The sequence below is a fragment of the Girardinichthys multiradiatus genome, chromosome 12 (assembly GCF_021462225.1).
Source record: "Girardinichthys multiradiatus isolate DD_20200921_A chromosome 12, DD_fGirMul_XY1, whole genome shotgun sequence".
In the NCBI taxonomy this organism is placed as follows: Eukaryota; Metazoa; Chordata; class Actinopteri; order Cyprinodontiformes; family Goodeidae; genus Girardinichthys; species Girardinichthys multiradiatus.
This window is the reverse complement of record NC_061805.1, coordinates 37,309,297-37,335,460: the sequence shown is the minus strand read 5'-3', so window position 1 is coordinate 37,335,460 and position 26,164 is coordinate 37,309,297. Positions and strand designations below refer to the sequence as shown.

The 26,164-nt window shown below is 38.6% G+C and overlaps 1 protein-coding gene across 5 annotated transcripts in view; it reads left to right on the top strand.

Moving 5' to 3' along the window:
• fam172a (family with sequence similarity 172 member A) overlaps nucleotides 1-26,164 on the top strand; it is a 213,827-nt gene that overhangs the window by 112,558 nt on the left and 75,105 nt on the right. For 4 of the 5 annotated variants that reach the window (XR_007040801.1, XM_047382491.1, XM_047382490.1 and 1 more), the window contains one exon: nucleotides 20,240-20,356. Coding sequence is in view for 4 of the 5 variants with exons in the window: in XM_047382491.1 (XP_047238447.1) it covers nucleotides 20,240-20,356 (117 nt within the window). In the remaining variant the exon portion in view is untranslated. Of the gene's footprint in view, nucleotides 1-1,501; nucleotides 1,643-20,239; nucleotides 20,357-26,164 lie in introns of those variants that run through there. The other variant, XM_047382492.1, reaches the window with a different exon arrangement.

Below are 26,164 nucleotides of genomic sequence, written 5' to 3'. Positions count from 1 at the left end.
TTAAAGGTCAATAGTAATTGAAACTAACTTGTAATTCTGTCAGAAATTTGAACCATTTTCTTTTAGCTTTTCATCTTTAGTACTTGTAATAATTGTATTATTAATGAACATATAATTCATTCTTTGCATAAAGAGGGATTTTGGATGAAAGTTTTGCAAACAGGTGTAACACCACCAACAACAAGCTATCTCACTCTGCTCTTACTAATGTTTTATATGCGGGAGTTTATCACATGTTTGAGTTTTGATTCATAGAAACTGCCAACAGAACTGTAGATGGTTTTATACTTCAATACATTTTTGTTCTTGTTTTGCCGAACACCTGCTCCTTAGTTTTCCCAACAGCTGCTCCTTAGTTGTCAACGTTTTCTCGGACATAGCCATTAGCCAGAAGTATTTCAAGGCACCATTTTAGACTGTTAAAGCTCTTGTGATTGTTGTGTTTTAGGTTGAAAAAGTTCTCTTTAGCACAGCTGGCAACCAGATAAAGGTTCTTTTACCTAAAATGATACAGTGCCGGTTGAGAAACACATCAGGACAAACATGTTTGGTTTTAGTTGTCTGCATGCTGCCTTCTTTTCGTTCTTTTCTTTTCTTTTTGTTTCACCTGGAGTATTATTTGATGGCACAGTTCTCCTTACTTTAGATTGGATTTTAAATATACATCCAAAGATGATACATCAGGGTTCAGGAGCATTAAGTATTTTAGATTTTGCACTAGAGCTGATCTGATAAACATCAGATCCTTTAACAAACGGTTAATTTACCATTGCAATTAGTGCATATGGGAAATTACAGTGCAGATGTTGTCACTCACAGTTTTTTCACTTTATATTCATTCCAACTGTTGCTAAACATAGAGTTTACATGTGGTGTAGGCTTCTTTGGTGCCTAAAAAGCCCAGTATTGTTAAACGTTTCCGATGAGCAGTCTTATTAGTCGAATTTCATGCTGATAGCAACTGAAGAGCGCTTCAAGGGAGATTTTACACGTAGATATAAGAATATTCCAAACAGAACCATTTGTCCATGGTGATATAATTTTAAATAAATGCATCTCTGACAGGTATTATTTAAGTGACTCTTTAAACATCATCTCTCGCCTTTTTAAAAAAACTTTTTTTTTTTGGCTTCTTTTTTTTTCTGTCCTCAGTGCATTGCTCTGCAAAGATTGTCTAATCCCTCTTGTCCCTCTCCACCTACCTTCTGCCCCACCTCTTTCGCCTTTTTGTGATATAAGACGCCAAGCTGGATGAAGTTCATTTGAGTTCAGTTAAATCTTCAGGGATTCATCATTACATATTTACTGGGTGAGGCTGATCTTGCTGTAAGGTTCTACCCTCGTCCCATTGATCTAGTGCGCATGTTCACTCCTGAGGTTACAGGACGTGCTTCCATTTGCATAAGGCCCTGGGCAAGGTTCTTTCCACCATTGATTGGCCTGTCCGTGAGCGCCCCGTGCCTTCTCACATTGATCACTTTGTTTTTTTTCCCGGAGACAGTGCTACCCAGAGTTCAGCTGCAGCTCTGGCATATCAGACCTGCCGGAGGAAGAGAGAGCGACTGACATGGAAATGGAGGGAGAGAAAGACAAAAAAGAAACAGGGGCAACTAGGAGTCACAGAAGATAGATGAAAAACTTTAGAGCCAATCTTCAAATAAAGTTTGAAAAACAAAAACAAGTGAAACCATCCATACCTGCTGCCTCTGACTTTCTTCAGTCTGCTTTTCCTTCCAAGCATTCCTACTAAAATCAAACATCCATAAATGCAATTTTTTGGGATTTCTGCTAAAATATGTACAGACATAACAATATTTTGACAACTTCATCCCAGACAGATTGTGTCACAGTCACTAAGTTTAACTGTACATATGAAGAGAATGAATAATAGAACAGTAAAACAATTACAGGTCCTTCTCAAAATATTAGCATATTGTGATAAAGTTCATTATTTTCCATAATGTCATGATGAAAATGTAACATTCAAATATTTTAGATTCATTGCACACTAACTGAAATATTTCAGGTCTTTTATTGTCTTAATACGGATTATTTTGGCATACAGCTCATGAAAACCCAAAATTCCTATCTCACAAAATTAGCATATCATTAAAAGGGTCTCTAAACGAGCTATGAACCTAATCATCTGAATCAACGAGTTAACTCTAAACACCTGCAAAAGATTCCTGAGGCCTTTAAAACTCCCAGCCTGGTTCATCATTCAAAACCCCAATCATGGGTAAGACTGCCGACCTGACTGCTGTCCAGAAGGCCACTATTGACACCCTCAAGCAAGAGGGTAAGACACAGAAAGAAATTTCTGAACGAATAGGCTGTTCCCAGAGTGCTGTATCAAGGCACCTCAGTGGGAAGTCTGTGGGAAGGAAAAAGTGTGGCAGAAAACGCTGCACAACGAGAAGAGGTGACCGGACCCTGAGGAAGATTGTGGAGAAGGGCCGATTCCAGACCTTGGGGGACCTGTGGAAGCAGTGGACTGAGTCTGGAGTAGAAACATCCAGAGCCACCGTGCACAGGCGTGTGCAGGAAATGGGCTACAGGTGCCGCATTCCCCAGTCCTGGGCTACAGAGAAGCAGCACTGGACTGTTGCTCAGTGGTCCAAAGTACTTTTTTCGGATGAAAGCAAATTCTGCATGTCATTTGGAAATCAAGGTGCCAGAGTCTGGAGGAAGACTGGGGAGAAGGAAATGCCAGAAGTCCAGTGTCAAGTACCCACAGTCAGTGATGGTCTGGGGTGCCGTGTCAGCTGCTGGTGTTGGTCCACTGTGTTTTATCAAGGGCAGGGTCAATGCAGCTAGCTATCAGGAGATTTTGGAGCACTTCATGCTTCCATCTGCTGAAAAGCTTTATGGAGATGAAGATTTAATTTTTCAGCACGACCTGGCACCTGCTCACAGTGCCAAAACCACTAGTAAATGGTTTACTGACCATGGTATCACTGTGCTCAATTGGCCTGCCAACTCTCCTGACCTGAACCCCATAGAGAATCTGTGGGATATTGTGAAGAGAACGTTGAGAGACTCAAGACCCAACACTCTGGATGAGCTAAAGGCCGCTATCGAAGCATCCTGGGCCTCCATAAGACCTCAGCAGTGCCACAGGCTGATTGCCTCCATGCCCCGCCGCATTGAAGCAGTCATTTCTGCAAAAGGATTCCCGACCAAGTATTGAGTGCATAACTGTACATGATTATTTGAAGATTGACGTTTTTTGTATTAAAAACACTTTTCTTTATTGGTCGGATGAAATATGCTAATTTTGTGAGATAGGAATTTTGGGTTTTCATGAGCTGTATGCCAAAATCATTCGTATTAAGACAATAAAAGACCTGAAATATTTCAGTTAGTGAGCAATGAATCTAAAATATATGAATGTTAAATTTTCATCATGACATTATGGAAAATAATGAACTTTATCACAATATGCTAATTTTTTGAGAAGGACCTGTATGTTGAGAAAAAAAATATGAATAAGTACAAAATCAAGTTAACATAGGGTGCTCCAATCAGATCTAAGTACAGACAATACCATGTTAAATACATAAAGCTATGTGGATCCTATTTTAGGTTGGGAATACTGTGCAGAGATTTGCATTAGAGCAGGTATGTTATGTTTGTGTTCATAGCAAATAGTATGATGGCAACAGGTAGGAAGAAAATTCTAAATAAAGTTAGAATTTAGGAATGTTATTTTTCATTTAAATGCTTAAAGTTTAGGTTTTATACTGTATTGTGTGCTGATATGTAGCTTAGACAATTGATGATTCTTGGCTGAATTTTTTTTTAGGATCGTTAAAGAGGTAGTGCAGTATTACTATAATTCCAAACTGAAGTCAAATTTTATATATATTTGACGATAACATCAAGCCTGTTCTACATGGTGCCAGTGGTGGCAAAAGGCTCAGACTCCCATGATGCATCTCTTCTCTTTGTTCCTGCTTTGTAAAAGCAGCTTGCCGCTTTGTCTGGCTTTCCCATTCCTCCTGTCTCGTTGGCTCTGTCGCGAGGTCTTGCTCTCTTCTATCTTTTCTACTTTTTTCTCGCTCTTTCTTTTTTCGTTGGATATGATTTCCCAGATTGTTTTACAGCCTGTTGCCCCTTTGTTGCTCTTTTCTCTTCATTTCTTTTCCCCCCTCATCTATCTCTTTACCTAAGCTTCACATCCGATTTGCTGCAACAATTTTTGTCAAATCTATTTGTCGTTCTTGTCAGTCCTTCCTTCTTTCTACATGTTATGAACATGGTTAAAACTGCTATAAGGTGACCGCTAAACTGAAATTGTCAAATTACTCATTTTTTCAGTTATTTTTTCAAATTTCAAAAACTATATGTGTTCTCTGCTGAAATCCAAAGCTTTAAAAAATGCCTTGGCTGTTTTAGCAAATCCTATTTTTCACATTATCTGTCCTTTCGCTCGCCTTCCATTGTCTGAGATTCTATGTTGCTGCTGTGACATTTCCACACATTCACCTGCTGTGTCTGGATGTGCCATTCGGTTACGACCTAGGTCACCTTCAGCAGAGAGGGAATACAAGTGCTTGACATGAGGTTTGAATGTGGTGAAGATGACATGTTGACAGCTCAAATTATTCACTTGTCACATGTCACATCTACCCCTGTCTCAAAATCTGCCATTAGAAAGCAGAGAATGATAGGAGAGGAACTTTGGCTGCAGGGTTACAAATTGTCACACGCATTAGTCAAATTCAACTCTTTGAATCAAGCTTTTTTTACCCTGCAGTAAATGTGTAAATGGTGTCATTCTATGATAAATATAACAGAAAGAAAATATTTTGGTATTGAAAGCAAAGAAAGTGTTGTTCCTGAAAAGCCGTGAGGTGCAGCTCGACGATGCCTGGTGCAAATGTCAGTGAACTTCAGGGTTGAAGTTTAAATCCTCTGTCTCTTTATGGCATTTCTTGTCTTCTTTTATCCCTTTTTCTTTCTTTTCCCCTTCAAATTCTGCATCTGCATCCCTGCACCCCTGCGTCACAACCTTTTTGAAAACCTTTCATTTACTCAATTCAATGCCTCACCTGCCAATTGTGTGGCTTTTTCTCAGTTGGTGGGTTTAAACAGAGCATGCAGAAACAGGGAGAAGTTTTTTTTCTGCCATTAAGCTTGTAATGTTATCTATACTTTCAAGCTATCACCACTTTCTACAGACTTCAGTACTTATCAAAAGCCGTGTTTGACTTCTTTATGGCCATTTTTAGGTGTGTGTTTTGGCTATGTACCTGCCCAAAACATATTAAAGTTTTAGGCAAGGAAAGTCGACTGTGAAAATGGATATGCAGTGTTTTATGTGCCATTTTAAGGCCTTATGTGCTGTAAAATGTGATGGGGTGATGAAAGGAACTTAGTAGAAAGTGGAGGAGAGAATAAAAGCTTGCAAGGAACGTCTTTGATGTGTTAGTCAACTGGATATAGATCTCATTGTGGGGAAGGCCTTGGTGACACACATACCCATTGTTTTAAACATTCTCATTTTTCTTTGAATGTGTGCCTTGGTTTTAATGTCTCCTCCATCCTTGATAACTTGTTCTGTGTTTTAAAAGTTCAGGTTTTTTACAGAACCCTTAAGATGTCCTGAAAACTGTTATATTTACTAGTTCAAGTTTTTTGTCCTGAAAAGGTCAGACACATCCATACTCTACACAAGGTCTGAAAATACTTTTAATTTGTATGTTCATCAACTTATTGCTTCTCTACTTAAACTTGTTTATTTTCACTTATGTTTTCATGTATGTTTACCATGAAGATGTTCTTGTTACGTAATCCCCTACAAACTCATGAAAACAGTCATGATATGACTTGAAAACAGTCACATCGCGGTAAAAAGTACCATTTTCCATACGTTAGGTGATCCAGGTGTAGCTGGTCTGGATTTGCAGTCAAAAAGCACCTAGTCGGTATATTTATCTTGCTGAAGTTAAGTAAGTTGATTCTAATTTAGAACTCTGTTAGGTTAACTTAAGGTATTTTAAGTAATTCATGTAGGTCCTAAATTTACATAATGGTGGTTTTTAAACCCTTTCAAGAGCGATACAAGAAAATTTTCAAATAATGGGATATTATTACATTTCCAAATTATATATTGAAATTTTACTATAGACCAGAAGTGTAAAATTTACATCAAAATATATTTATTCGAGCATTTCCAAATTTTTTTTGTTGCTTTTTTGCAGTTTTTCTTTGAGTAGTAAAGGTAAAACATTTAATCAGTATCTTTACTTTCTGTAACTATTCTATAAATATACTTTGTATATTTTAGCATTATAGGATTTAAACGCTCTTTAAAACATTTAGGTTACTGAAACTTGCTGAACACTGTAGTTACAGAGTGGCTGGTCATACTATGTCTGCCTTTCCATTGGTGTCGCATATTTAGTCGCCTAGACTCCTTGTTGAATCTCATGGAGGGCCTGCCTCCTTCTTTTTGAGTTTCTTGCCACCATAACCCTAAAAATTAAAAGTGTCTTAAAGCTGTCAAACAATTTTGACCCCCAACCCCTTCAACCACTCAAAACAAACCCACATATATTCCCTTCTGTCCCAGTTCTTGTCTCACCGCATCAACTCTATCCTCTGTCAAGCGATACACTGCACGCTGCCTTTACCTTCCACATTTCAATACTTTCTTCAGCATAAAGCACCTTTACCCCTTGCCTTCTTCCGACTGTCTTATATTTGTTGTTGTGTCTTAGCATTGATAAGTTGATTTGGTCTGAAATCTCTTTGATGAAAACACTAGGGGGCACTGCCTGTCTTTTGTTACCCCCCTCTTACGTTCAGAAGGCTTTTTTCCTGTGTCTTTTTAGAAGTATGTCTGTGTGTCCATGCATGCCTTCCTGTTTATGCTTGTTGTTTTTTTTTTTTTACTTCCAAAGGCATGTCCCCTGTCTTTAAAGGGTGACACAGATCTGCCATCAGACAGACAGGAAGGCAAGCAGGCACCGTGGTCTCTGGTGGGTGCCACGCAGGACTAGTACAGAGGCTCCTGTCCTCATCCCCCACTGTCCTCGCTATCATCCTTTGTTTCTGTTTGGTGAACCCAGGGGTTCGGGTTAATGAAAAGGGCTTGGACAACTGAGAGGAGCGACAGTCATCTCCCAGTTAACTCTGCTCACCTCCAGCCTTCAGAGACCTTTTCTCCGTGACAGTTTCCCCACCATGTCGGCCTCTGTCCCCTGGGTCGCACTATGCCGCCTGGCTGCCTGTTGGCTGCTGTAGCTTTGGAAAAAGTAGCTTGAGTGTTGGAGCCTTTTTTGGATGATGAAAAGCGTTCATGAGAGCTGTTTTTTCAAAAGCCTCGCAACTTAGGCGGAGGAGCTTGATTGCCTTCAGGTCAGGTCAAGGAGCATGCAGGCCGAAAATAAAGATCTGCTCCGTTCCCTTAAGTCTGAGACAATACGAAGAGGGTATAGATCTTTGTTTCTGCTCTGCAGCTTCTCCAGTGGTACTCTACTTGTTTTTTCGTTCCATACATAACATACACTCAAGCCATACCTTGCAATTTGTTATAATGTGCTCCTTCTTCGTGCAGCCTTAAGTCCTTCTAATGAATGAGCCCATTTTCAAGAGAAACTTTGAATTATTGATTTGTTCTGTTTTCTCTCCTTTAGCAGACAGATGATAAAGGGGGTTTGATGGTGCTAATTGGCAGCTCTCGTCCATACAGTGTGTGATTGGTGGTGGGTTGGGGCTGGGCGAAGTGAAGCGCTGTTATTGTTTAGAGGTGTCAAACCCAATGCAGAACAAAGAAGACGGGAGAAATGTGCTGCGCGCGCCTTTCATTGCTGAATATGGTTAAAGCACACACACACACACACACACAAACTGATAAATATATATTTAAAATTTACATAAGTATGAACGCACATTCCTGTCCATCTGCTCTAATGTGCACATACAGTAGACGTTACCTGGCATCATATATGACATGTTCATTCCCGCTGACATGCATACACCACAGACACACACAAAAACCCACTACAGTGCAGATGCATGGTCTGAGAAATAAAGAAAATAAGAAAAATCAGTGTTAAAATGACAAGATAATCACCACATTCAAACTTACCTTCAGCTCAGAGTAAATGCCTCTCTATCTGAGATAAACTAATAAATAAATTTTCTTTTCAAATGCATCACACTGAAGGCCCCTAATTACCGTACGCTGACAAAGACCTGACAGAGGTGCAGTAGTTAGAGATAATTTACCACAAGTAGGAGTTTGGATAGGGAATAGGGTCAGGGAAATACCTCCCCTCACACACACTTTTTTCCATGTCTTTCTTTGACAGTTTATTCATGCTTTTCAGGACTTCTCACGTGATTGACTGACAAGGTCTTTTTCCGATATAGCATCTTCAGTAATAAGAAATAATTGACTCCCTAATCAAAAAAGAGGGTTAGTGGAATCCACAAACCCATCCGTAATCTTGGCTGGCATTTCCACAGAATTGACAGTTCTCATCGCTTCAGGCTCTATACCACTTTGATTTAATTGCTTTTTTTTATATGATTAATAATATGCTTTGTGCTGGGTTCCGTGTGTGTGCACGCACCTAGTGTTCATGTTTGCACCTCATCCTTCTCTCAGGTGTTGTTTTTAATCAACGGTTTCACTTTAAAACAACTTCAGCTGTATGACTTTTACATTTCATTTTCTCAAGGAATGATTGTTGTAAAATTAATTTCAGTTACAGATGAAAACACATTAGTTACCCTGCAAATAATTTATTGAAAATTTCAAAAATTCATAATGATAGTAAATAATAATTGTGGTTGAACTGATCAGGCTTTTCCTGGCCGAGATCGATTTCCAGTGTCCTTGAGGTCTGACCTGCGGCTTCCTGTTTTGACTGATTTGACTAATGAAGACCTATAACAAACAGAGAGAGAAAATTTTACTTGATAAATGTAGTAGTTTGGAGTCACACAGAAAAAAATGAATCACAAAAAATAATCTCCTTTCATGTACCAAAGCTTATCTCCCTAACCTTTGTCTGGTTTCTGTTGAATCAACCGCTGTTGGTTGATGTATTTATAGATTGAAAAAACGTTTTTAGTTTTGATACAGGTGAAAAAATTCAGATTTTGGGGACTGACCTGTCCATCACCAGTTTGAGCCGTGCAAGGGACGCTTGGTTGATTCTGTTCTACAAATCTCTATAAATAGTGAGACGTTTACTTTTTTCTAATGTGCCATATTGATTTTTTTCCTCCTCTTTCAGATTTTCACAGTGGATTTTTGTTTTCATTTTTGTAAAACTCAACAAGTTGTGTTATTATTTCTATTTTGTATTTAATATGTGTATTTATTTGCATTTAGGGGATTTTTAAAATATAATTTTGACATGGGTGGAAGTTAAAATTTGTGTTCTATTCCTTAATTGGCTAATTGATTTACTTGATTGTGTTTGTGTCTAAAATGTATTAGGGGCTTCTACCATATTTAAAATATACATATTTTACTATGTCTTTACTACTCATAGTATTAAAAACAATATATATTTGTGTCTTAAGATCTTCACAATTTTTAAATAATGAGGCAAAGCTTTTCCTTGCTTGCCCGATATATATAGTACCCTGACTCTATTCTCACTCTAGTTCTATCTTGACTCAACTTTACCCTAAAAAAAGTTAATTCTGTTGCAGAGAGCCATGATTTCAAAGTTAATTTCAGATTGTAATATACCTCCATTCATTTTGCCGGCTTTCTGTATTTTTTGCTAATCTTACTTTCTTTTAGGAACCGTGGGTGCACAAGAACTGTCTATTTATTTATTCCTTCATTTAAGCCTTTCTTTTTTCTGTGTTTCCCCCAGCAAAGCAGGCAGGCAAATATAAAGGAGTTGAGGATGATAATTGAAGGGAGGAACATTCTTCATCACGTTCATCAAGGCTGTCTTCTCTAATTTTTTCAACTTCCCTTTTTATCTACACAGTTTTTAATTGCATTGCTCTGCAAGTTTAAATAAAACGTCTCGCATAAGATTTCAAATCCCAAAACACACACACACGCACACACATACACCTATTGGCCAGTAATGTACTGGACAGCAGGCGCTTCCAAATTTGTTGTTTTCCTTCTCTTTCTCCTCACACATTCACACCTGAGGTGAAAAACAGTCCTTTGAGATTTTTGGTAGATTTTGTGATAAGCAGACCTTACCCTTTGGAAATGCATACAGATGCTGGATGTCATGTGTTAATATTGCAGTGCATAAACGCCAATTTCTATGGACCATACGTGTGAGTATAAAAAAAAAAAAATAACTGGGTCTTTGTTGATAGCAAGAGGTAAAAAAAAAGTGACACAATTGTTAAAATTTAGCCCCTCATAACATATTTAGAAGAATCGAGGGAGAGTTCCACAACAGTGTGTGCTGAAATGTTTTTTGTTCTCTGCACCCCAATTGAGAAATGTTTGCACGGATGCCAAATCTAAGCTCAGTTAGTACGAGGAATCAGTGTTCATCGGCCCCCGAGGCTCTCTGCGTCTGTGCATCTTAGAAATGGACAGCCGTACCCGATGGATATTTAACACATTAGCTCTGGCCGAGCTGAGAGTGGTGTGAAAACACACTGATTTCCTAAGTGGCAATCATATCAGCCTCACCATCAGAGAGGCAGCAGAGAGCAAACATCTGTGTGTTTCACTGTGTGTGTCCGCGTGTGTCTGTTTGTTTGTGCTCTAGAACATGTATGCTGTTTGTGACCATCATTTAGATGCAGATTCCTCAGAAGTGGGCTTACTTTTCTTGGTTTATCTATATATTTGGTTTAATTTTATTGCTCAGTCTGCATGTTCATGTCTTTTTGCCCCCTTCCAGCCAAGTTTAGGAGAGCCCTTGGTTTTCCTAGATGTCAGTATAACCCAGAGTTACCACACAGAAAGGTCTCAGCCTCCTCTAGCATCCACCCTTGTTAGGACCTCTCCCTCACTCGCTCCCTTCATCAATCCCGGTCTCCCTTGGCCTATCCATCCTCATATCCAGCTGAGAATCACCCAACCGAAACTATGTTAAAACAGGGTCATCCCCTGGTGCACACTTAAGGGCTGTCCCCTTTAACCTGCTCTGAAATACTTACGGCTATTATTATAGCTTATAAATCATTAAGAAAGTTTAATTATACGAGAATTTCATGGTGGAAATATGCAAGCTGACACATGGGAAGGGGAATTTAATGGGCCAGCAAGTCCCAGCACCGTGAGGGAAAATATTGAGGTTAGGTTTCTATTTTACAGCATAGCCAGAGGGTTAGGAGACAGGGAGAAAGACAAAAAAGACGCACTTTCAGAGGATGGGAGAAAAGGCAGTCCAGGGTAAGGCCTGTCCAATGTCCAATCTATAGTAACACTTATACTTAACTCTGTTAACTAAAGCTGCCAATTTAACTATAAATTTCAAAAGGATGAAGAACATTTGGTTGGCAAATGTACTACTTTTCTTAATTATATTGGGTTTTAATTAATCTTTGAATTAGTCTTCCTTTAGGAACAATGTCTAATTAGATCATATCATTCTGAGGATTTCTGATATGACTAAACTGAAATAGTAACTGTAAACATCCACTGTTTCAGAACTTTGTTTGCCTTCTAACTGGTAACTACTTTATACAGTGAATTTCAAATGAATGCGGTTGGTATAATGAGGGCGCCTGAATTGGTGACTGCCAACCGTTGTGGTGACAGTGTAAATTGATCAAACTGTTGTGAGCTCATATTAATAACACTTACTGCTGTGCAAATGTCAATGGCATGGTAATTAAATTCTGTTGTAGTTAACTATGATGGCGCTGCCCTATGTTTGAGTGGCCTCTTGGTTTATTAGGTCTGAAAGATATGAATGTAATATTGTGAAATGGAGCTTTCAGTGGAAAACAGCTGGAATTTCAACATTTGCTGGCTTTTTCTTCTTTTCTTTTACAACATGAGTAGCATGAAGAAGATGAATGTAAAAAATTGGATTATTTGTGATGAGAGGATGTCTGCTACTACTAGTTGCTTGTATTTTTTAAATACATGCTGAATATACGTTCATCTTAATAAACAAATCTGAAAAAGCTCATTCATTTCCTAATTTAAATTTCTAAAGAAAAACTCATTATGTAGTCATTACACAGAGGTTGCTAGATTTCAGCCTTTTATTTGTGTTAATTGTGATGATAAAGGGTTATAAAAACCAAGCAATCTCTTTTCAGTAAATCAGAAAATCATATAAAAGCAACCAGAAAAAATTATCTTTAATACAGAAATGTTATCCTATGGCCTTCACAATCATGAAGAAGACTCCTGACACAACGGTTGTCCAGGGGACATTCATGGAACCCCTCCACAAGGAGGGCAAACCACAAAAAGATCATCGCTAAAGAAAGTGGCTATTTACAAAGTGCTAAATCTGGCCTTATTAACAGAAAGTTGAGAGGAAGGAAAACGTGTGTAAAAGGTTGCTCGTAAAGGTATTCTAAAGTTATGTCAATTCAAGAACATGGCAGACATTCACAAGGTGTGGACTGCAGCTGGAGTCTGGGCATTAGGATACACTCACTTTAAGACGTTTCTAATACTACAAAGACTACTACTGTCTCATTCCTTGTGTTAAGGTACTGTTGAACCAGAGACTAGTTTTGGTCCACTGTTTTGTTTTTTTTATCTTGTCCAAAGTCAGTTCAGCTGTCTATCAGGAGATTTTAGAGCCCAACCTGGTTTAATGGCCATGGTATCACTTTTTGCTTGTTCGGCCTGACCCAAGACCAAACAAGGCATATCAGCCAAAGGCCACTATTAAAGTAATAAAAAACGTTTTTTTATAGATCTTGTATAATATTGAAATTGTTTAAATGCTTATTTGATCATGTTCCAATTTGCTGATATCTTCTTGTAATTTTCACACAACAATGTGTTTAGCTGAGAAACTAAATAATTTTCCCAGTCTGTATGCTGCATGCTGTTCTTTCTATTGAAGGCATTGCTTCAACCAGCATTACAAAAATGTATTTTTAAATTAAAGGAACCGCTGTCTCTTTTCAGTGGGGTACTACAAATAAGGCGATTTTTCTCTTAAAACTCTGTTCTTCATTTCTTCTCTGCGTCCATCTTTCCTTCCTGTTCCCTCTTCCCGTCTTCCTCTGGTTTTTCCATGCGGGCACAGGCAGGGCAGAGCGCCCATAGCCGGCAGGTTTCCTGGCACGACGCTTCTCATCCTCTGCCTTTTGTTTCCACCAGTGGACAACCATTCTTCACCTCTGCTGTGTCAGTAAATATTTATTGGCCTTCCTTTTCCTCAGTGCCCCTGCTGATTTTTGTTGTGTATAACTCTATTAGCATGAATATGTGTGGCTTGCATATTTGTACGCGCAGAAATATCTAACACATGTAAATCCGTACACAACCTCCTGTTACCAAGTGTCTAGTGCAGTCGCTCACAAAATTGTGTAATTTGCCCCCTCTCCCCCATCATCTTGGCATCATGCATTTGGCAAACAGCCATGAGAGGAAAGAGAAGAGGAAGTTATTGCAGTTTTCTCTTGCTCTCTCCTGCCGTCTCCACTCCCTCCACACAACCAAAGTTCATGCACTGGAGAGTCAGAGAGGAAAAAATCCTGCGAGTAAATGCACATGACCTCAGTTACTAAAACCTCTGCACACTCCCACAACAGTAGATGCACATTCAAAAACATGCTGCCTCTCGCTCCCTGGAGGCCCGTGGCCTCGTGCTAGAGAGGGCTTCCTTCCTGCGGTTAAGACAAAGGAAGCCAGGGACCAACAGGAGACCTGGGCCGCTGCTTCAAAGCCACAGGAAGCGCTGGTGTTGTCTCTTCCTGTGGATGGTGTTGGAGCGTGGGGGGCCAGCTGCCTGTATTTTCACAGCCAGGGATGTACTGATAGGAGTTTGTTTGTGTGTGTGTCACAGACAGGTTAGTTAAATTAGCAGAACAACTCTGACCTTAGATCAGTTACTGGCAGCAAAATACAAATTAGAGAGACATGACTTGTATACTTTAGTATAGAATTGGAGAAAGCTTAAGAAAATCAACTTAAATTGAAAATAATCATTGACTATTTATTTCTTTTCACATTAATTTAGGATAAATATATAAACAAAGGCTGGTGGTGTTCCTTCGTGGTTTTTTTCTTGTTTCCTAGCCCTTGCCACAGTCTCTGCAGAGCCCACATATGCTTTCAGTGAGCACAAGTCTGTATTTGTGCCCTTTTCCCCTGTTCTTATGGAGGGATTTCAGGGGGTGTGCATGTTAGTGTGCCATGTGTTTTTAAACCTTCCGGTGTGCACCCACATCCATGTTTGTTTGTTTTGTTCTGTACTCGCCTTGGCTTCTCAGACGTGCTCCTTTTACTCTCTGGCAGCAACAGGACAGTTAATCAATCAAATATTTAAGCAGCGCTTCAGTGCTCAGTGGGTAGTCCTAGATTATCTGTGGCTGTTGGCAGTGTGTAGCATAGCCACATTATAAGCCTTGTCCCTGACTGCCATCATGGGGTTCTTCTTGCACACACTGTCCTCCTTCTCATTGGCTTCTGCTCAGTCTTTGCTCATTCTCTCTAAGAAAATTTTTTACTAGTTTTTTTCTGTCATTCCCTCTCTTTCTTGGGTTTTTTTTTTTTCATTTTTGCACCTCCCTATTTGCACTTGCTCTGTGTATAATTATGGCTTTTCACAGTGACTATTTGACAGTAAGCAAGGCCCATTAAAGAGCTCTCATCTCCCTGTCTTTGCCTGTATTTCTCCTTTCTCCTTTCTAGGGATGAGTGTGCCTGTCTCCCTGCAGGGAACTCCATTGTGGATTGCTATTCATTTTTTGTCCAATTATCTAGTGGCTTTTGCTGCCTTTGACATGTAATTATCAAAGGCCTAAATAATTGTCTTTATTTTTTACCGGTGTTTAGATGTAGCTTCAGTGGAGCAGTCATGAGCAAGGGAGTATCACAGTGAGAGGAGAGAAATTAAATATTTATCTCAACCAGAGATTAGTTTAGCATGCTGCTAAATGATGTCTTGTTGCTTAGTTCAGCCACTTGCCCTTGTAAATAAACATGATTAATACAGTGGCTTGCAAAAGCATTAATGCTTCTTGAAGTTTTCACATTTTGTCAAGTTACAACAATAAACTGCAATGTACTGTTTAGGGACTTCATGATAGGGCTTTACAAAGCATCATGTAATTGTGAAGCAGAAGGTAAAGAATACATGGTTTTGCCCGGGCGCCGCACAACGGCAGCCCACTGCTCCCTATAAGGAATGGGTTAAATGCAGAGGGTCTAATTTCACCTCGGGGATCAATAAAGTATCAAAAAAAAAAGAAATTAAAGTCTGAAAAGTGTTATATGCACTTTTATTCAGCCCCCTCCACCCATGAGCTGCTTCTCTGATTAATGCTTTTCTTGCAAGTTTAGGTGGACAGCTATGTCTTGGTAGGTTTGCAGTTGTGCCATACTCGGATGACAGATTCTACATTATTCTATGTGATGGTTATAGCCTTATCCCTGACCTGTCTGCTGTTTTCCTTGGTCTTCATTAATGTTCTCCAACAAAGCTCTGAGGCCTTCATGGAACAGCTGTAATTTTATTTAAATTAAATTACACACATCTGCTGTTTACCATAGCATAAAACCTCAATAAAAATGTTCACCTTTGTGGTTTTAACATCACAAAACATAAAAAGCAAAGACCCTAGGTGTCATTTTGTCTCCTTCATACCACTGTCATTGTATATCTCTTCTTTTAGGCTTTTTTGTAGGAAGATACTTAGAGCACAGAATACTGTACTTCTATCTGGGAGAATGAGACATGAGAAGCCAGGTGTAAGGCTTCTCATGTCTCATTCTCATACAGGCTTACAATGGTTGATCATTCAAATGTAGATGTATTGCTTTATGTTGGCATTGTTGTTTTGACAGAACTTGTAAAAAGCTGGATTGAACGTTTTGTGTCACAGGGGTCAGAATCTATCATGTGGGTGGGACGTTTTGGCAGCCAGACCTTCTGCAGAGTAATCAGAAAAATAATTTTTGTATTAGCAGGGACAAGGATTTCATAGTTAATTTAGAGTTTAAATTTTGTTTAGGTTTGGGTGAATTCAACGTCGCATTATTAGTTTTGATTTTGTCATCATGCTTCATAGAAATATAAAACTGATGTGTAGTTGTGTTCTAGAGAAATCTGGTCCATGACAAGGGAGGGTTTTTAAAATAGTGTGGTTACAAAGGTGGTTTAATCCCATTTACATCATTATATGAATACAAAGTGTGAAATTAACAATGACCCTGATATTTTAATTATTTTTTCAGACTTTCCTTTAAAATGAGCTAAAACAGAAAGATAAAATTCCTGGTGGAAATGAATAAATGTATTTCTAGTACTGTATTTGTTGTGCACATCTGCCTGTCTGCATTGTTCTCCTGTCTGACTGTTTCCTTTTGTTCTCCTGTGCAAATCACTTTAAGCCGTTTATTAGCGTCTGCCCAACACCCACATCCCCACCTGATTTTTACTCGATATATCAAGCTATTGTAGCATAAAAGGAATGGCAAAATGTCTCAACGTCGGTGTGTTGGTTTTAGGTTCAACAAGTATTTCCACATGTTTCTCCTTTCTTTTTCCTGCCTGCTTTAGCACTGGTCACAACAGCTGGCTCCTTGTTAAAGCTGCTGTCTACAGTTACATAAGGAATTAGCACATTTAACTTTCTGGCTAACAGCACATGTCTAACTGCAACATTACAGGATAACACAGTGAGTCATGTGATAGGACAGATGAGAGTCATATCCACATGGAAGCATGTGGCTTCATGGTTCAAGATGGATTATGTATTCAACATACAGCTAACCACAGTTGTTGTTCAGGCTTGTAAAACATTGGGCCCTGTGGGTGTCCAGATTACAGTAGTTCAGGGCCACGCTGCTGAGAGCATTCCTGAGCCTGTTACTCCCCAACCTTTATTACAGCCTTTATCACAGACTGTATTTATGTAAGCATTGTACCCAACTGTTTCATTTCATTTCTTGTCACCTTTATTTAACCAGGAAACACTCACTGAGATTAAAATTCTTCCATGCACCAGGGACCTTGTATAGTTTGTATTAAAATCATTTTTGAATACAATTTTAAACATACAAACTTAACAGCAGTTTTAAATCCATCAACAATGAGATTTACGTCCAAATGCTTTAAAGAGTTTTTAAAAAGTGTTCATACAGAACAGCTCCTGGAGACATACGACATTCTGTAACTGATTTTAGGCAGATGGAGCCACATGTTGAAAAGACTGTTTCCATCCAGCTTTCCCCTGACTCATGATTCAGTCGGATAACAGTTCACTTGCAGTCACTCTTGAAAGGTTAGTTGTTTTTTTCGTAGTCATAAATCAGATCTGCCTGTAGTTTATTTCTTATGAAAATGGTAATGTTTTTTATGTAAAAAATTGATATGTTTTTTCAGTAGTAAATTCTGTATTACACAAGAATTCACTCAATAATTTGTAATCACTGTTTGCTGCCATCGCTTTTTGTTATTGTTATTCAAGGCTGGTTGCCTTTGTTTAATAAGACAAGTTTACTTTAAAATCTGTGTCTGACTTTTGGAAATAAAAATAAAAAGAAATTGATAGTGTACAGAATTTTTATTGGTTTAACAATCTTAGACCTGAGAAGAGTTTGATAGAGATTATCTCTGCTTTCTGCTGTTTTCTGCTCTCCGCTATGAAGGCTGTTTACATAATAGTGACCATGATAGAACAAAACCTTGACTGACACCTCAGTATTTAAAGGATTGAGGACAAGTTGCAACCAAAAATTGGTTCAGAGAACAAGATTAAGGGTGTTTGTTATCAAGGGCATGTTTCTGTGCATAGTTTTACATTGTCATATTCCTCCTTTTTGCCACCTTTGCTAGATTCTTATCAATGAAGTTATCTTATGCAGACTTTGTCAGCTGGATGGTCTGCAGTGATGTGCCTTAATAGAGTTAATTTATGCCTATACACTCTCACTTTAATTTGAATATGATTATTGAGGAGGTATTTAAAATGGGGTCATGGTAAAGTACAGTATTGCAGTAAATCTAGGTTTTTAACATATCAAATATCTGGTCTGGTTCTAAAACGATTTCATTTTGTCCTTCCATGTACAAAATTAACACACAAAATTCCATGATGTCAAATTTTTATTACCTAAAATGGAGACCCAAACTAAAAAGCTTGTGAAAACTAACTACACCCTAAAAACCCTAGGAAATATCAACATTAAATTTACAGGGTGTGTACTGTCTTTTTTCCGGATTTTAATTCCTCACTAATTCCAAGAGATCCAAAATCACCAAGTTACGTGGTGCTTTTGAAACATACAGCCTGGATAGGGTTAACCAAAGCAACCTGGTTTTTAACTCAGCAACTTTTAACTGAGCCCTGTGCATAAAATATGCCCGGGACATTTCTAATATACTAATAATGCAAAGCTAATATACACAGCCATGCAGGGTGAGCTCTGTGTTCCAATCTTTTCCACATGCATTCAGCTCTTCCAATTTAAGATTTTTTTATGCACCATCCTCAATGTTAGAATCTGCATTTTATTCTACTGAACATACATCATACTCTTTCCATGATATCAGGTGGTCCTTTTCGGCTCTTGAACGAAGGCTTCCTCCTGAGGTGATTTAGAGACCTAACAGCGGTGGGTCAACTGCGAACCGTTATTCCGTGCTACGTCTTCAGTTGATCATTGAGGCATGCAGAACTTGGGAAGATCACAGATTGAAAGTATAATATAAAACTGCTCCACTATTTGTAGAGGTGTAACAAATCCTCGTTGCACGAAATTGCATAACATTAAAACTTTACTATATTTCTCATCAAAGTAAACTCTAACTTGCCAATTTCCAACCAGTTGCTGTAAGCGTGTGACTTCGTCTGGCAAATAATCACTGAGCTATTATTATGAAGCCCAGATGTGAAGGGGAATCCTTTAGGCTTAACGTAGTTTTTAAAACTACTAGTTTGAAATATAAAATTAAGTTGTTTTTGATTTTAGAGAGTTGTTTTCCTGTTCTGTTGCAGTGTGTGAACCAGTCAAACCTGGACTGGTAAAAAAGTCCCCCAAAAAATAATATATTGACACACAGTTATATCCCTAATTATTGCTGATAAAAACTTCTGAACTCAAGACTTGACAAAAAAAAACTTTTACTCTTCTTGAACTTTTATTGATTAATGTTTAGTCCTGTTTTTTCACAAAATTAGAGTTATATCAAGTATTCTTAAAACTTGCTTTGTCTTAACCTTAAGAGCAAAACATATTGTCAACATGTAACATGTGCCAAATTAACATCTCATATATCAGTAATATACCTGTCATTTTAGACCTAATTTACATGTTTTTTTTTTCTTTTTTTTAATGACGCTGATGATAACCTGTTACTATACTTGATTGTTGACTAATCACTCAATAATCTCTGATCTATTCTCAAAATAAATGCCACCTTCTCAGTTCCACCAGTTTCGATCTCAGTTTCTCTTAAATTATACAGTAAGTGACTGTTAACCTATTGTTCCAAACCTTTTCTTCCTATTTTATCTTAAAACCTGGCAAAGTGAAAAAGCTTGTTCCCTAGACCTGGCTATAGTTCTCCTTAGGGTTGGAGCAGCGGTGTGGGAAGTAAATTGTAGTGTCGTAACAAGTCCTTTGTGTGACATTTTCCTCAGCGTTAACATTCAGAAGGGAATAGGAAGATGGGCTTGTGAACGCCACTTTCTTTGTGACATGTGAAGGTAAAGGATATCAAGACTGGGGACAAGGGTATTTTAATGTACTCAGGGAAGGGCATTTGCACAGAACGTGACAAGGACATGCTAAAGTGGAACTGTGTTCTTTCATATTTCCCTCTATAACATTATGCTATACACCAGGTTGAATCTGTATTCTCTGGCTTAAAAGCCATCGTGGTCTAAGAAATTGGCTGACAGTGCACGGTCTACTGGGAGTCCACTGTTAAAAGGCAAATTCAGATATTTGCATCCATATCCATATTTTTCTGAAGATGCAGTTTTAGTTTTTTTCTGTTTTCATAGAGTATATTGGTTCTCACAAAGTAGCATCTGAGGTGTGTTTCAGTGTGTGTTTCAAGTCTTGAACCGCAGCGGCCTATAGTGATGCATAAGCTTGAACTGACTAACAAGTTTAATTTGCTTTATTTTGCAGATGAATCAAAGGGAAATGCAGGTGAAGAACAGAGTTTGCGCTGTGGCTCTCACTGACTCTGCGCATCACATTTGGCATCAAGAGACCACCAAAGGGACACAGGACTGGATGCAGCAGGTAAAAAGACTGCATGCTCAAATATGAAGTCACTTACAAAAGCTAATAAAGAAATTAATGCATGCAAATTAGTGCATTAGTGCATGATCTTTTTTTTTTTTACCTTAAAAGGGTGACCTACAGAAACACTCCTTATACCTGGTTCAAAAGGCAGGATTTTCAAATTGTCAGCTGATTTTCAAAACCTGAGAGACCCCACTTATGACGATTTAAAAAATGGTAGGTTTAGCAGGTTTGGTCCTACATTGTGTGGTGCACAGCCACACAGCAAGGACAGCATACCTCACACAAACAGATTGTACTCGCAAACTTTCAGATTTCAGACGGGAAATCTCACAAACCCTCTCGAATTCCCTTCCATGTTTCTGCTACCTCACTTTCTGATTGGCTATACGTCACATTCAACAGGCTGCGAGGTCATTTGTCCTCGGGGAACACCCCACATGGTAGGATATCGGGCCAAGACAATCCAACATGTTAAATATCCCTGGTTTGACGTCGAAGCAGTGCCAATATCCTTCCAAGCAGACTAGATCACTCTTAACACACCACACACTGCAGGAATGTCTCATAAGATTATCTTAAGAGCCATCACGATAATCGCGGCATGTCAGAAGGGGAACATCGGGGCAAAAATTGGCATAACAATCCTGCCGTGTGAACCAGGCATTATGAAAACAAAACCCTGGACAATTATTACTGGAGTGTTATCTCTTTCCTTTTTTAAAGATAACCAACTTCCAATTCTTTTTTGGGAGCATCTCAATGAATTACTGAGAACATGTCTGTGTGTACAGCTTTACATGCAATTTTTTTTAGATGTGCCCGTGTGATAAGCTACGAGATGGAATGCAGATGCACGCATGCATGCATTTGTGGCTTCATATGAGAATTTGCCCTTTCTAGTGTGACCTCTGTGCCATATGCATCACCTGGGCTCACTCTGTATGCACATACAGATGAGGAATAGCCAAGACCAAAGCTGCTGGAGATGCAAATGTCATGTGTTTTCTCTGTCACCCACACACACACATACTCACACACACACACCTACCCCATGCCTGTATTTGTATTACATTCTCTTTTTATAACCATGGCCTTTTGTTTCTGCTATTTCATCTTCAGCTTTGTCCACCTGTTCAGTGTTTGTTGAAGCAGTGGTTGCTTTATGTTATATCTTGATGGTCTCCCAAAACCTAACAGGTCACACTATAAGCTATAAGGGGTATTCCTGTTAACATGGAGACCAAATTGTGTTCCTCTGGAGTACAAAGATTTTTAGTGGCTTAAGACTGTCATCCTAGCATTACTATTAGGGGTTAGGTTCTGTCAGTGGTTCTAGTTAAAGTATAAGGCTATGTATTCAGGTATTTTGGTCTAAACCCAGATAATTACATATTCTGTGTAAAAATACTTTTTCTCTTCTTGTCTGATATAAAATAAGTTTAAATGTTTTCTTTGTTTGGGCAGTTTGGTTTACAATGTCAATGTCCATGTGAATGTGTTTGTATAGCATATTAAAAACAACACAAGTTGACCAAAGCTCTTTACAATTCAGTCAAGCAAAACAGTTAAACAATAAAACTGAAAGCGGAAACTAACAAAGATATTTTACCAGATAATAATTTACCAGAAATATTTTCTTTTTCAAAATGTTGGAAGAGAAATTTTCTTTACTTTCTACAAATTCTACAAAGTACATTTCAGTATTAGTATTTGATAGATTTGTCTTTTAAACTGTTTGACTTAGGTCAGATCTTTTGGGTATGCTTCCACAAGCTTCTTACAATAGTTGGCTGGAATGTAGGCCCATTCCTCCTGATAGAACGGCTGTAACTGAGACAGGTTTTTCAGAACACCTGTCTCACACACATCTTTTCTCACAAATCTTCTAGAGAACTGAGATCAGAGCTTTCTCACAGACATTCAAAAGCATTCACATTGTTTTCCTTTAGCCGTTTTTTTAAATAATCCGATGTTTTGCTTTGGATTTGTATCCAAGCTTTGAGTTCTTGGTTGACATCTTGAGATGATGCCTCAATAATTTCATAATGTTCTTTGGTCATAATGCCAGCTTCTTTGTGAACTGCAGGCTCCTGAATCAAAACATCACCATTACATGATGCTACCACCCCCATAGATCATAGTTGGGATGGTGTTATCAGGCTTGCAATCTTCCCCCTCTTTCTTCCAAATCTAATGATGGTCAGTATGGCCAAATACTTAAAGCTTAGCTTCATCAGACCACAGGACATGTTTACAACAATTAAGCTCTTTGTCTCTAAGTTTATTTACAATCTGTAATCTGTTTTTTTATGTTGATTTTGGTGTAATGGCTTCTTCCTCTTTTAGTGGCCTTTCAACATGTTAGTTCAGCACACGTTTAAGTCTGGATAGTGAAACTTTTTACTGTCTTAAGTCAATATCTTCAGAAGCTCTTTTTTCTTTTGTTATGGGTGTAACACACACATTTTGCACATCTCATTCCTAAACTGAATGATCGCTGGACATTATCATTGTGTTTATACTTGTATATAATTGTTTGAACAGAAGAATGGGGCGCATTCAGCTATCTGGAAAGTGTTTTTTTGCCCAGTCGTTTTTCTTTTTTTTCATAACTTAGGCAAGTGAGGCCTGCAGTGCTTTACATGTTGTTCTGAGTTCTTTTATGAACCCTTGAACTAGTCACACTAATTGTTGGGCCAGCCACACCTCAGAAGGTTCACCTCAGTTCCATGTTTTCTCATTTTGTGGATAATGGCTCTCTATGTGGTTGCGTGGACTCCTAAAGTCTCAGAAATAGCTTTGTACTACTTGCTAGGGTGGTAGAGGCCAGGGACTTTTTTTCTCCTCTGTTATTGAATTTCTGTAGATCGGGGCAGGATGTGTGGCTTTTTGAGATCTTCTAGCCTACCTCATGTTGTCAGATAGGTTCTGTTGAAGTGACATTTTGATTATATTGGTCTCTCAGTAATCAGGCCTGGGTGTGCCAAGTGAAACTGAAGCAAACTATGCGGTTAATCGCAGTTATTTAATAATTAAACATTGGGAACGGGGAGAGGCTTCGCATAATTTGAAAACCTTTTGGATTTACCCAGGTAATGTTTGTCTGATAATACTACTGAAACATTTGAGTTTGAGTAAGCAGCAATATAATAAAAAAAAACCAGGGGGAAATACTTAATCACTACCCTATAGATGAAATCACAAATATTAAAAACATTTGGTTCCTTTTTGTCGCGTTTTTTTATGTGTGTATGTGTGCGTTTTATCATGTGACTGAAATCTATAAATAGCATTTCTACTTGCGAGGCCACAGTTAAGGGTGTAGAAATCCTAAGCCTCATATGAGACATATGGGTAGTGGTCCCACCAAAGACTCCTTTGTCTTTGAATGTGAACTGATGTAGAAGGGGTTCTCTGGATACTGCAAAATCTGATATTTGCAATTATTTACACTCACACGGTGTGTACTTGTTGTGCAAATCCTAGACAAATAAACCAAAAGGAACAGAGGTATCAGCAGCTTGTAGATAGTTGGATCTCACATGTAAGCAGTACTTTGTAAGACGAATGGACAGAATGACATGCCGCGACACATCCAAGACAGGTGTTAGCATTGAATCGGAGTAACGCCGTAGGTGGTGTATAGATATAGGTGCCCATATGAGTAGGTGCATTTGAGGTCGGGGCACCCCAGCCAGGTTCTTCTCTGTTCTCGTCAGACAGAGATAATTCCCTCCCTTGGGGGTTCAAGAGGTCGTTGGATGGCGGGACAGAGCGATCTGAAGAGTAGAAGAGAGAAGATGGGATTTAGAGATCAGTGCCTGCTGAGCCAGGTTACAAAGACCAGATGGGTCAGACAAGGGGCACCTGACGTCACAGCAAGGGCATAAAATACAGAGTGAAGCTGAAACAAAAGAAGAAACGGCAGAGAGAGAAGCATATCTTCACTGACTGACAGAAAAAGACAAAAAAAATTGTGAGAAATGTTCAATTATTTAAATCCTGTTGACTGCCACTGAGAAATTGTAGAGCTGTGGAAGAGGGAAAAACAAAAAGACAGGTACAATCCGAATGGAGTGAATTCAGATGGAGGAGAGGAAATAAACTGATGTATGTGGAGATAGATGAATAGCGCAGAGAGAAGAAGTGAGTGTGAGAGAGAAATCCGAATGATGGTGTACAGCTGGCAGCCTGTCACAGTCTCCAAGGTGTCTCCTGTCACTGCTCTGGCCTGCTGTCACACTCTAGTGGTCTGCCCAGAGCGCACGCATGCACACACACACACACGCACACATATAGATATATATATATATCTATACACACACACCATGCATAAACTAAGAGAGTATCACTATGGTCATGAATAAAGCATCCTAATCCACAGAGATTATACAGCAACTGGAGGAGATGGGAGAGGTAGACTCAGAGAAAGTGAGCAAGAACTGTTCCTTACAACTTTTTCCTGAGTAGTTAGCTTAAAGGTTGTCATTTGTGTTACAATTAAGGAGATTTTTGGGCACTAAGTCCATTTATCTTCCTGTTTTCTCTCAGAATGAGAGAGTTTACCATACAATGCAAGTTTAGTATTGTATTGTACCCTGTTCCTGCAGCTAGGATAAATCATGTCTTAGATAGGGGTAGAGACAGTCACTGACCTTCTCAGCTCCCCTCACTATCTTCTCCAGGCCCTTCTTGTCTGCCAAATTACAGTATATACAGTCATGAAGAGGAAAAAGTATTTTACCATGTAACCACACATTTTCACCGAAAAAGTGTGTAATCATATGGTAATAAAATTTAAAAAATCTTTAAAAAAAAACAATTAAGAAATGATGAATATCTTGATTGTGTCCTATTTATTTTAGATGAATTTCTGGCTTGTTTGCATAAGTCTGTATAAAATTGTCACGATATAATACAATTTTCTTTCTCCCTAATTACAAACCGAATTACCACACATCTGTATAACATGTTTAAATTGCTCATATGTTAAACAGAAGAACAACAGTTAATCTAACTTCTGTTAAAATTTGTTTTGTTATTAATGTTATAGTGTTTTTATGCCTAAGAATAATTCATTATTTTGAGGTAAATCAAACTAGATGTATAGATATTGACAAAAAGAACAATTTGCTTATATTTATTTGTATATTTAAAGTGCCTATTAGATAGAATATTATAGGTTTTATCATTATGTTCAACATAAAATAATACATGTCTAACTGGCCAATTACCCGGGCTGCCTGCTCAAATAGCGGCTACTGTTCAGTAGACAAGCTGCTGAACAGTGTGCTTTTTCAATTTCCATGCTATGATTTTGCTGCTAAAAGTATAAAAAACTTAATTTGTCCTTTGTGTTAGCATTTGATGAGTGCAGTAGCCTTCCTCCAGCCAGCTGACCAGCAGTATGCAGCGACATGTAGCAGAAGTGGCCGTGCTGTGTTCCTTCTATGCACCAGTCAGCAGAAACCTATAAAACTGTAGGAAAGGTATAATGGGAAAATGTAGCAGTTATGTAGGAATTCTAGAATTGCGCCGCTCAAGGTGGCAGCAGGTTGGAGTAGCTCTGTTACTTTTGATTCTGATTTATTCTTTTTTGGGAACTATTCCTCTTGTGGTGGATACAGTTGATTTTTTTTTGGATGACTGACCACTCCAGTGTCGGATGCTGTGCAGCTTGGAGGATTTTTCTTAATACTTTCTATTTTTGGACATTTGTTATGATGCATTGCCATGGCAACGGGGTTGTTTCTTACAACCGGGAGCAGCTGATTAATATCTCAAAAGCTCAAATAATACTTC